This window comes from Rhinoderma darwinii, chromosome 10, assembly GCF_050947455.1.
Source record: "Rhinoderma darwinii isolate aRhiDar2 chromosome 10, aRhiDar2.hap1, whole genome shotgun sequence".
In the NCBI taxonomy this organism is placed as follows: Eukaryota; Metazoa; Chordata; class Amphibia; order Anura; family Rhinodermatidae; genus Rhinoderma; species Rhinoderma darwinii.
This window is the reverse complement of record NC_134696.1, coordinates 63,484,014-63,496,227: the sequence shown is the minus strand read 5'-3', so window position 1 is coordinate 63,496,227 and position 12,214 is coordinate 63,484,014. Positions and strand designations below refer to the sequence as shown.

Here is a 12,214-nt window from a genome sequence, read left to right as displayed (position 1 = left end):
AAATACTAATAAAAAATTGAAATATGACAAACCCATTTAACCACACCAAATCTACTCCAGCCCCCACTAAATTTAATACATTAATAAAATATTAATATATAATATTTAAATATAAAGCCGGAGTTGAAGTCGGTATATTTCTACCAACTCAAGACAAAACCGACCTCGATTCCACAGCCCTGTACACTGTATGGAGTACAATTGGCAATGACTAAATGTCTCCCAGGGTTTGACAGATTTATATGTACTACACGGACGAATACGAAAAAAATCTTAGACTAAAACTTGTGGCCCACCTCGACACATTTTAGTAAATGTCATGATTCTGACAGAAGACCCTGTACCATCACCTCCTGAAGACACAGTGTGAGTTGATAAGGCTAAAGTGTGTTAAAACCCCTTGCTTAATAGTTTAAATCAAACAAGCATGAGGCCACTCTCCATAGCACCTCCTCTGAAAAAAAAAAAAAAAGGATATGCATGCATTGAAGTACAGATACCCTTTGTCTCCTTCCAGTGGGGCATGCAATGGGGGTTTCCAGTTCCCCGGAAACCCCCGTGACCTGGGCCTTGCTATACCCCTTGCTCAGGGAGGCCCTCACATACAATAGGACTCAATTGTATCTGGATCCTTAAAACGCAGATACAGTTGACAGCGCTGTCAAGGCAAGTGAACCATTGGTTCCCTTCCCCGCATTTCTTGTGATGCAGGTGGCACCGCCTTAGTCTTTCCTCTGGAGCAGGTCTGGTCAGAAGAGACCCTGGAGGAGAGGACGGTGCAGGAACCGGTGAGTGTGGCTCCATCTACTGGGGCAGTGTGTGTGGCACCATATACTAGGGGCAGTGTGCGTGGCACCATCAACAGGAGGCACTGAGTGTGTCCCTATCTACGCGGAGTAGAGGCCAGAACATTTTCACTAGCCTAGCCCTTTATATTAGATACGTGCAGACCACTACTTGAAGTAAAAGCCAAAGGGCAGCAAGAGCGTGACGAAGTCAAGTTGGTATAAAAGTATTCACTTGGAAACCCCCCTTTAAAAACCCTTCGATTGCCTCCCTCCACATACGAGAACAAAGTACGCATATTTCAACCATCCTATCAGCTTCCCTGAGAGGACTAAATGCCACAATTAACACAGAAGTCAGTGAAAAGCCACTCAGTACTTCAAAACAATCAGTCCCGCTGCAATAAGACATCCCCTGTGGGAATTAATGCGCTGACAAATGCAGTCACAAGGAAAAATGAAGCAACCAACTTGGTGTCTCTTCAGTGACAAAAAAAAATGGCTTTCCTTAAAGAGGCTCTGTCACCAGATTTTCAAACCTCTATCTCGTATTGTAGCAGATCGGCGCTGCAATGTAGATAAGAGTAACGTTGTTTTTTTTCAAAAACGAGCATTTTTGGCCAAGTTATGACCATTTTTATATTTATGCAAATGAGCCTTTCTTATGTACAACTGGGCGTGTTTAAAGTTAAGTACAAGTGGGCGTGTATTGTGTGTGTACATCGGGGCGTTTTTACTTGTTTTACTAACTGGGCGTTGTGAATAGAAGTGTATGATGCTGACGAATCAGCATCATCCACTTCTCTTCGTTAACACCCAGCTTCTGACAGTGCACAGACACACAGCGTGTTCGAGAGATCACGCTGTGACGTCACTTCCTGCCCCAGGTCCTGCATCGTGTCGGACGAGCGAGGACACATCGGCACCAGGCGACAGAGGCTACAGTTGATTCTGCAGCAGCATAGGCGTTTGGGGGAAGAAGCAGTCAATTCCAATGCCAGAATTGCTGTTTTTTTTGTTTATCCTGCCTTCCAAAGAATGCAAAAATAAATGGTCAAAAATTCCAAAGGGGTACCAATAAAAACTACATGTCATCCTGCAAAGAAATAAGTCCGGATACAGCTCCACAGGTAGAAAAAGTAAAAAAAATTACGACTCTTCGAATATGCCGACACAAAAACAAATACTTTTACAGAAAGGGTTTTTACTGTGTAAAACATGAAAAAAAACGACAAATTTGGTATCGCCATAATCTTAACTACCCGCAGAATAAAGTTAATGTTATTTATACAACACGGAACACTGTGTAAATTTGAAAAAAAAAATTCCCCATTACCCCCCATAAGTAGTGAATAAAAAAATTCATGAATTATATGACCCCCAAAATGATACCATTAAAAATACAACTTGTCCCGCAAAAACTAGCCCACGGCCAGGTCTACAGAAAAATCATGGGTGTTTAAAATGCAACGAACATTAAGGCCCAAAATAGGCTGGTTGCTAAAGGGTTAAACAAGTGTGCATACACCATTTTAATTTACATTTGTGGTCTGCAAACTGAGATTACAGACTAGATAGCTTTTCTTAAGATACAAGACCCAGTATTTAGCGTGAAAAACCATCCTGGACTTGCAGTTTCATAAAAGCTGGAGAGCCACAGGTTACACTACTGATGCAGAATGTCAACCCGTTAACCATTAAACACATACATAAGGCATGGAAGTGTTGAAGGCACATATTGAATATATTGAAAGGTACTGTGATTGGTAGTTAAACAATCTAGGCAAAACATATTGGTAGCTTCCTAGTGAACTAGCTGGCAGCTATGCATGCCTGCTAATGTATTTCAGTGATGCCATCATGAAGAAGGAAAGCAAATTTAAAGAGAATCTTTTACCTCCCCATACTTGTGCAGCTGAGTGCAGCATGTAATGGGGAGTATTACACTTGCACACACACTATTCATTTATTATTTCTTACACCTCCCATGCACCACACACCACTCCCCTCAAGACTAGTGGGAGTGGCTATTATTATTTAAAGCACCTGCTCGCCCTTTCATCAGCATTTCTGGCCTGGCTGTGTCCATTTGTAAGTATGGCCTTTTTCGGTGTTTTTGTATATGTCCCTGTGTTTTTATCGGTTCTGTTTGTGCATCAGGAACGTTCTGTTCCAGTTTAGGATTTAGGGACTCGCAAGTCTGGGGATCCTTGTCGTGGATTGCGAGCTTGCGTCCTTTTGGCCAAAATGATTACCAATACCCCAGGTATTTTTCATTATTATGTATATTCGCTTCTCTTGGACACAGCCGGGTCTTTGATGCTGGGAGAGCATGGTGTGTTGTTGTTTGGCATAGCAAGCAGGGTAGCCCGCTCTATGAATTATCAAGGCGTCACAAATAGGCTTCTACCTGGCTATACACGTTGTGCCTCATGACGTACACACTATACCTCCATGTTTCACTCACTTGCACCCCATTATCCATTTATTTCTATTGAGGCACTTCATTTATTACTGCCCCCTATATTTCACTTATAGTATTACACTTGCACACACACTATTCATTTATTATTTCTTACTACACCTCCCATGCACCACACACCACTCCCCTCAAGACTAGTGGGAGTGGCTATTATTATTTAAAGCACCTGCTCGCCCTTTCATCAGCATTTCTGGCCTGGCTGTGTCCATTTGTAAGTATGGCCTTTTTCGGTGTTTTTGTATATGTCCCTGTGTTTTTATCGGTTCTGCATGTAATGGGGAGGGTTGCACAAACCCTGGGGTACTTTGTTTTCTACCTCCCGTCGTTATTTAGAAATCGCTGCAGTTCTATTTGGCGACCGATATTTAAATAACCCCCTGAACTGTGAACGGGGCGTGTTACTATGGCTGTGACACTGTCCAATCAGCTGTGGACAGTGTTACAGCAAGAGCGAGTAGAGAGAGTGTGCGCGCGCGCTCCCACTCATCAGCTTTCAAGATTAGTCTTCTGCCGAACTGGCAAGGGGACGTGTCACTGCTACGGACAGTGTAAGAGCTGCGGAGAGGAGAGCGCGCTCTCATCTTCAGCTCTCGCGAGAGATCAGTCTTGTATTGTCGGCCGAACTGGCAAAGGGGCATGTCTCTGCTACGAACAGTGAAAGCGCTCCCGAGCTCTTACACTGTCCGTAGCAGTGACACGCCTCCTTGCCAGTTCGGCAGAAGACTGATCTTGAAAGCTGAAGGTCTCTCTCTCTCGGCACCGATATCTAAATAACGGAGGGAGGTAGAAAAAAAATGTAAAGTACCCCAGGGTTTGTGCAGCACTGCCTATTACATGCTGCACATGTATGGGGAGGTGAAAGGTTCTCTTTAAGCAGGAAAGGGGAGAAAACAAGGATTTACAGGTTACCTGAGAACTGCTCGTTGCTTCTTCAGGCTTTTTATCATCTCGAATACGGAGGAAACGAGGGAAACGCAGGGAGATTCCCTTTTCATCTTCCACCTAAAATCCAAACAATTTCATAGACCACTTATTTTATATATAAAAAAAAAAAAAAATCTCAATTTACTAAATGCTTTATTCATGTACAATAAAAGAAGCTGTAAGGGGATTTTGTCTAGGCACACCATGGAGGTGATACTGCCCCTAGCCTAGTACCAGGGTAAAAAGCCTGCTTTGTTCGGGTGGACAACTTGGAGGAGGTAGTATATGGGAGACAAAGCCACGACTTCTGCGAACATCTTAAGTTACATTTAATACTAATTAAGCTGGTAACTTGCACACCGGGTAGTCCAGAACAACAAGGGTATCATATTCAGGGCATCAAAAATGTAAGATATAGCAAGACTTATTATACAACAATGGATCATGTTATCCCATCTTCCTCCAGACAAGAAAAAAAATAAAAAGAAAGATAGAAGACAAATAAAATAAATACATCAAAAAGCTGTGAAATATTTATTTTCCCAACACCTCCCCAAGCCACCCACACCATCAGGGACTATTTATGGTGACATGGAGGCATATAATAATGCTTCTATATTACAGAATCTATGTTAGATCAAATCTAATGGTCTCTCTAGCCCTGCCCCTATCTGCTTTTATGCCTCCAATAAAAATATCTGTACAGGCTTTGCACCCATTTAGTGTTCCCAAAAACAACCTACAGGCAAGAGGTGCGCTACAAAAAACACTCACCTTTGTTCTTAGAAGTTATAGCGATATATAGCAGGAGTTTATACACTGGCAATATTTTGAGACATAAATTTGTCTGGTTAAACGAATTATGTTAAATTCCAAAATTGCATTTTTTCCCCCTATTTTTCTGTCTAATGGCCACATGAAAGCCCCAGCTGTGCCTCAAAAAAAGAAAAAAGTGTATAAAAAACAATTCACCCTAACTGCACACTGGCAGAACAGTATGTGTTTTGCCCATTATTTATAGAACAAATAAAGAAATCTTTATAAAGGGTTGGAGCTCTGTTTTTTCTACACACGGCTCTCAATTTCCCACATTTAAATTTTGCATTGAGGGATTTGTTCGTGGATTTCTTTTCACATTAAAAATAGTAAAAAAAATGCAGAGACAAAACTGATGTAGTATACACACACACACACACACACACACACACACACACACACACACACACACACACACCTACACAAACATAATAAACCTCCCTCCCCCCTTCAACTTTGTTTACATATGGAGTATTATTAGTAATGCTTCAAAACATACCAGTCCAATTGCTGCCTTATGGACAGGAGAAATAGAAAGATCTGCACATTTTACTTCCCAGACTTGAACAGGTTCAAACCATTGGTCTGGCTCTGCAGCACTGTCCCAGCGGTAGTAACTTCTTGGACTCTCAATTACATGATCCTAAAATGGTAGACAGAAAAAAAAAGAATCAGAATTTTAGGTGACTGTTCTTGTTAACCTAGACTTAAATTTGCACACAGTTTAAAATAAATCAACACACAGACCTATCAATTCAGCAACAAAAATGTATTGACTCTTTATCATTGTTACTTTCACAGAAGTAACCACGGAATTAACTTGACTTGTCCTCCAAAGATCAGATGTATTAAAGCATGGGGGGGGGGGGCACCTTTCTTCTGCCAAGGGCCATTTGAATATTTATTCACGGGCCATACAAAATTATCAAATGAAAAATTAGCGTGCTATATAACTCACCCCTAATGTGATGGCTGTACCTGCTTCTCATTGGTGAGGCGTGTGATGTTAGCCGGTATTGATGATGTTGCTACTGCGTCGGTCTGTCTGGAGTCGACTCTTTGCAAAGGTAAGTTTTGAAAAGAACTGCTCGCAGCAGTATGTTGTCCCGACTTATACTTAACCCCTTCCCGCTCCTTGACGTACTATTACGTCATGGCAGCTGTATCGTTCGCGCTCCATGCCGTAATAGTACGTCTCGGGAGTAACGGCCGTTTCGGCCGTCCTCCCGACACATACAGGAGCTGTGACGCTGCTGTCTTGTTCAGCAGCTGTCACAGCTCCTACAGCGGGGACCGATCGCTGTGTCCCCGCTGATTAACCCCTTAAAAGCCGCGTTCTATAGAGATCGCGGCTTTTTAGGGGTTAAGCTGCCATCGCCGGCCTGCTACGCGATAGCGGCCGGCGATGGTGACTATGGCAACCGGACACCAAACAATGGCGTCCGGCTATGCCATAGACGGAAGCCTAGTGGGTCCTGACAACGTCAGGACCCACTATGCTTGCTGTCAGTGAGTAGCTGACAGTTCTAATACACTGCACTACGCATGTAGTGCAGTGTATTAGAATAGCGATCAGGGCCTCCTGCCCTCATGTCCCCTAATGGGACAAAGTAATAAAGTAAAAAAAAAGTTAAAAAAAGATGTGTAAAAATAAGAAAATAAAAGATTTAAAAGTAATAAAAGTAAAAATCCCCCCTTTTCCCTTATCAGTCCTTTATTATTAATAAAAATATATAAACAAACAAATAAACTATACATAATTGGTATTTTGCCGCGTCCGTAACGGCCTGAACTACAAAACTATTTCATTATTTATCCCGCACGGTGAACGCCGTAAAATAAAATAATAATAAACCGAACCACAATCACAATTCTTTGGTCACTTCACCTCCCAAAAAATGGAATAAAAAGAGATCAAAAAGTCGCATGTACCTAAAAATGGTCCTGATCGAAACTACAGTTCGTTACGCAAAAAATAAGTCCTCGCACGGCTTTATTGATTGAAAAATAAAACAGTTATGGCTCTTAGAATAAGGTAACACAAAAAGTAAATGATTGTTTACAAAACCTATTTTATTGTGCAAACGCCATAAGACATAAAAAAAAACTATAAACATCTGGTATCGCCGTAATCGTATCGCCCCGCAGAATAAAGTGAATATGTCATTTATGGCGCACGGTGAACGCTGTAAAAAAAAAACGAAAAAAAAAACAATAGTACAATTGCGTTTTTTTAGTCACCACGCCACCTAAAAATAGAATAAAAACTGATCAAAAAGCCGCATGCACCCCAAGAAAACTACAATGGATTCCTCAAGGGGTGTAGTTTACAAATTGGGGTCACTTTTGGGGGGTTCCCAATGTTTTGGCACCACAAGACCTCTTCAAACCGGACATGGTGCCTAATAAAAAAGAGGCTTCAAAATCCACTAGGTGCTCCTTTGCTTCGGAGGCCGGTGCTTCAGTCCATTACCGCACTAGGGCCACATGTGGGATATTTCTCAAAACTACAGAATCTGGGCAATACATATTAAGTTGCGTTTCACTGATAAATCCTTTTGTGTTATAAAAAAAATGGTATAAAGAGGATTTTCAGTCAAAAAAAAAATGTAAATTTCACCTCTACTTTGCTCTAAATTTTTGTGAAACACCTAAAGGGTTCATAAACTTTCTAAATGCTGTTGTGAATACTTTGAGGGGTCTAGTTTCTAAAATGGGGTATTTGATAGGGGTTTCTAATATATGGGCCCCTCAAAGCAACTTCAGAACTGAACTGGAACCTAAAAAAATAAATAAATGAGGCAATACTTCGCTTCTTACATTATACTGATAATGAGCCGTGCCCATCCCGAGATGACCCCAGTTTTGACCGTTTGTATAAACGGAGACCCCTATTAAACCGTTTCAGTGCCCGGTTTTCCCAAGCATTCACCCCCGATTAGTGTATTTCTATTGATGAGTCCCTGGTACATTTTAAAGGGAGGGTTCAATTTCGCGAGTACCTGCCGGGTAAGAGGGCAAGGTATGGCGTGAAGATGTATAAGCTGTGAGAGTGCATCAGGGTATACCTACAGGTTTAGGATATATGAAGGAAAGGCCACCCCCAAACCAGACTGCATCCTGGACTACAATAGGTACATGGGAGGGATGGACTTGTAAGATCAAGCCCTGAAGCCCTACAGCGCCATGCGGTGTGGTATAAGAAGCTGGCCGTGCACATCATACAGATGGCATTGTACAATGCGTACATGCTACGTCGATGTGCAGGCCAGACGGGAACTTTCCTGGAATTTCAAGAGGTGATTATCAAGAACCTAATCTTTAGGGACCAAGAAGGGGGGGCACCCAGTACTTCTGGAAGCGGGGCCACACGCATCGTACCAAGGCGGCAACACTTTCCAGGAGAAGTTCCCCAAACTGGCAAGAAGGGAAAAAGTCAAAAGAGGTGCAAAGTCTGCTATAAGAGGGCGATAATGGATGACACAATATATCAATGTGACACGTGTCCCGAATAACCAGAGCTCTGTATGAAAGTGTTTTAAAATTTATCATACATCCCTTGGTTTATAATTTACCCCAATTTTACTTACCCTGATGCACTCCGCACAGCTTATCCCCCCTCGTCTTTCCCCTCTGGGCCCTGTTGTGTGTCCAGGCAGCTGATAACAGCCACATGTAGGGTATTGCCATACCCGGGAGAACGCACATTACAGTTTATGGGGTGTAGGTCTCCGGTCAAAATGCTCACTACACCTCTAGATGAATGCCTTAAGGGTGTAGTTTTTAAAACGGGGTCACTTCTTGCGGGTTTCAACTGTACTGGTACCTCAGGGGCTTCTGCATACATGACTTCGCACTAGAAAATCCCCAGTAGGCCAAATGGTGGTCCTTTCCTTCTGAGCCCTCCCATGGGCCCAAACGGCAGTTTATCACAACAAATGGGGGATTGCGGCACTCAGAACAAATTGCGCAACAGAATGGGCTATTTTGTTTCTTGTGAAAATAAGAAATTTTCAGCCAAAACTACATATTATTTGAAAAAAATAATTTTGTTTTCATTCCCAGCCCAATTCAAATAAGTTCTGTGAAAAAACTATGGGGTCAAAATGGTCACAACACCCAGAAATGAATTCCTTGAGGGGTGTAGTTTCCAAAATGGGGTCATTTGTGGTGGGTTTCTATTGCTTTGATACCTCTGGGGCTCTGCAAATGCGACATGGCACCCGAAAACCAATCCAACAAAATCTGGACTCCAACAAACATATAGCGCTCCTTTCCTTCTGAGCCCTCCCATGGGCCCAAACGGCAGTTTATCACCACAAATGGGGTATTGCCGCACTCAGGACAAATTGGGCAACAAAATGGAGTATTTTATTTCTTGTGCAAATAAGAATTTTTGAGCTAAAATGACATATTATTGGAAAAAATATATATTTTTTTAATTCCCAGCCCAATTCAAATAAGTTCTGTGAAGAAACTATGGAGTCTAAATGGTCACATTACCCATAAATGAATTCCTTGAGGGGTGTAGTTTCCAAAATGGGGTCACTTCTGGTGGGTTTCCATTGCTTTGATACCTCTGAGGCTCTGCAAATGCGACATGGCACCCGAAAACCAATCCAACAAAATCTGGACTCCAACAAACATATAGCGCTCCTTTCCTTCTGAGCCATCCCATGGGCCCAAACGGCAGTTTATTCCCACAAATGGGGTATTGCCACACTAAGGACAAATTGGGCAACAAAATGGGGTATTTTGTTCCCTGTGAAAATAAGAAATTTTGATCACAAATGACATTTTATTTGAAAAAATGACATTTTTTTCATTTCAGAGCCCAATTCAAATACGTGCTGTGAAAAAACTGTGCGGTCAAAATGGTAACAACAACCCTAAATGAATTCCTTGAGGGGTGTAGTTTCCAAAATGGGGTCACTATTGGGGGATTCCCACTGTTTTGACACCTCAACACCTCTTCAAACCTGGCATGCTGCCTAAAATATATTCTAATAAAAAAGAGGCCTCAGAATGCACTAGGTGCTTCTTTGCTTCTAGGGCTTGTGTTTTAGTCCACGAGCGCAGTAGGGCCACATGTGGGACATTTCTAAAAACTGCAGAATCTGGACAATACATATTTAGTAGTGTTTCTCTGGTAAAACCTTCTTTGTTACAGAAAAAAAAATGAATAAAATTGAAATTCAGCAAGAAAAATGAAATTTGCAAATTTCACCTCCACTTTGCTTTAATTCCTGTGAAATGCCTGAAGGGTTAAAAAACTTTCTAACTGCTGTTTTGAATACTTTGAGGGGTCTAGTTTTTAAAATGCGGTGTTTTATCAGGGTTTCTAATACATAGGCCCCACAAAGCCACTTCAGAACTCAAGAGGTACCTTAAAAAAAATGCTTTTGAAATTTTCTTAAAAATATGAGAAATTGCCGTTTATGTTCTAAGCCTTGTAACGTCCAAGAAAAATAAAAGAATGTTCAAAAAACGATGCCAATCTAAAGTAGACATATGGGAAATGTGAACTAGTAACTATTTTGGGTGGTATAACCGTCTGTTTTACAAGCAGATGCATTTAAATTCTGAAAAATGCAATTTTTTCAAAATTTTCTCTAAATTTTGCAATTTTTCACCAATAAACACTGAATATATCGACCAAATTTTACTACGAACATGAAGCCCAATGTGTCACGAGAAAACAATCTCAAAATCGCTTGGGTAGGTTTAAGCATTCCAACGTTAGTACCACATAAAGTGAAATATGTCAGATTTGAAAAATGGGCTCTGAGCCTTAAGGCCAAAACAAGGCTGCGTCCTTAAGGGGTTAAAGGGGTTTTCCCATCAAGTACATATCCACAGGATATGTCCTAAATGTCAGATAGATGTGGGTCCCCCTAAACCCCATTCTACCTCTCTGTGTTCTGGCTGATTTCCGACCATGAAGAAGAAAATAGAGAGTTTCCGTAACTCCCATAGTAGTGAATGGCAGTTACGGAAGCAGCGAAGCATGCCAGTTACGCTGCCTTCTTAATGGCCGGAAATCAGCCAGAAGTCAGAGGTAGAACGGACATTTATCACATATCCTGTGGATTTATCATAAATGTCCTTGATGAAAAAAAAAACTTTAGTCACCTGACCTCACTTCATGCTTTTAGGACAGGACCTATCCTATGTTTACACTACAGTCTGACCGAGGTGGTCAGTGTATGCCGGCTCAGAAGTGGACCAGTTTAGTCACCTGACCTCACATCACCGACTCAGGTCAGGTGACCAGACTGGTCCACTCTCGGGCAGGAACGCACTGACCTCACTCAAACCGCCACCATACTTGTGCATTTATTATTCCCTTTTTTAGTGTTCCCGCGCCGTTTGCTTCATTCCTAAAGCCTTTCCAAGTGATCCCCTCCTCCTTACTTTTAATTGACAGCTCCTACCCTCCCCCCGGCACGCATGAAATCCCACGCTTACGCATCAATGTCCTGTTCTGCTGTGTGCGCACAACGGGACCCATAGCGGCGCATGCACAGTACCATAATGTATTTATGTCAACCAGTACATAACATGTGTACTGAGATTTGTCATGTGCCATTTTGTCAAATGTGCATGCAGAGTATCATAAGTTTGCAGTCTGGTCTTTGCAGATGCTAAGAAGTATTTCACAATTATAAATGACATGTACCTTATTGACGCCCATACGCCTTTTCACGGTGGACATGAAGGGTACTTATGCCACAGTGTCACCTTTTCATGGCGCTGTGTTATAAGTGCAGCATGGGTGCCCCGTGTCTGCTAGAGCTTGTGTGGAGTTGTCTAAAGATAGCCTGGCACCTTCTCTAATTGGTGGGATCCGTGTTCGCTCCGATCCCACCCGTTTGACCCCTTAGATGCAGCGATCAATAATGACTGTAGCATCTAAGAGGTTTTAGATGAAGATCCTTTTGTCACGCCATCGGAACCCCTTTGACACGATCGCGGGGGGCCAATTGGCAAAGGTCTCCCAGCTGGCTAACCCATCTGCTCTGCAGCAAATCCAGGTAAGCTGCAGAACAGAAATATGTATTTGTTTTATTGGAATTTTCACAATAGGGAAAATAAAGACAGAGTCTTTGGTGACATAATAGATTAAATACCACGCAGGGTACAGAGAAGGCTAAGGGTATGTTCACATGATTAACAAAATACGTCTGAAAATACGGAGCTGTTTTCA

The 12,214-nt window shown here is 42.0% G+C and overlaps 1 protein-coding gene across 5 annotated transcripts in view; it reads right to left on the bottom strand.

Moving 5' to 3' along the window:
* The window catches only part of LIG1 (DNA ligase 1), a 277,726-nt gene that overhangs the window by 27,253 nt on the left and 238,259 nt on the right, over positions 1-12,214 (bottom strand). For 4 of the 5 annotated variants that reach the window (XM_075840007.1, XM_075840009.1, XM_075840006.1 and 1 more), the window contains 2 exons: positions 5,507-5,650; positions 4,177-4,269 (listed from right to left, as the gene is read on the bottom strand). In XM_075840007.1, the coding sequence (XP_075696122.1) occupies positions 4,177-4,269; positions 5,507-5,650 (237 nt within the window). Of the gene's footprint in view, positions 1-4,176; positions 4,270-4,965; positions 5,011-5,506; positions 5,651-12,214 lie in introns of those variants that run through there. The other variant, XM_075840010.1, reaches the window with a different exon arrangement.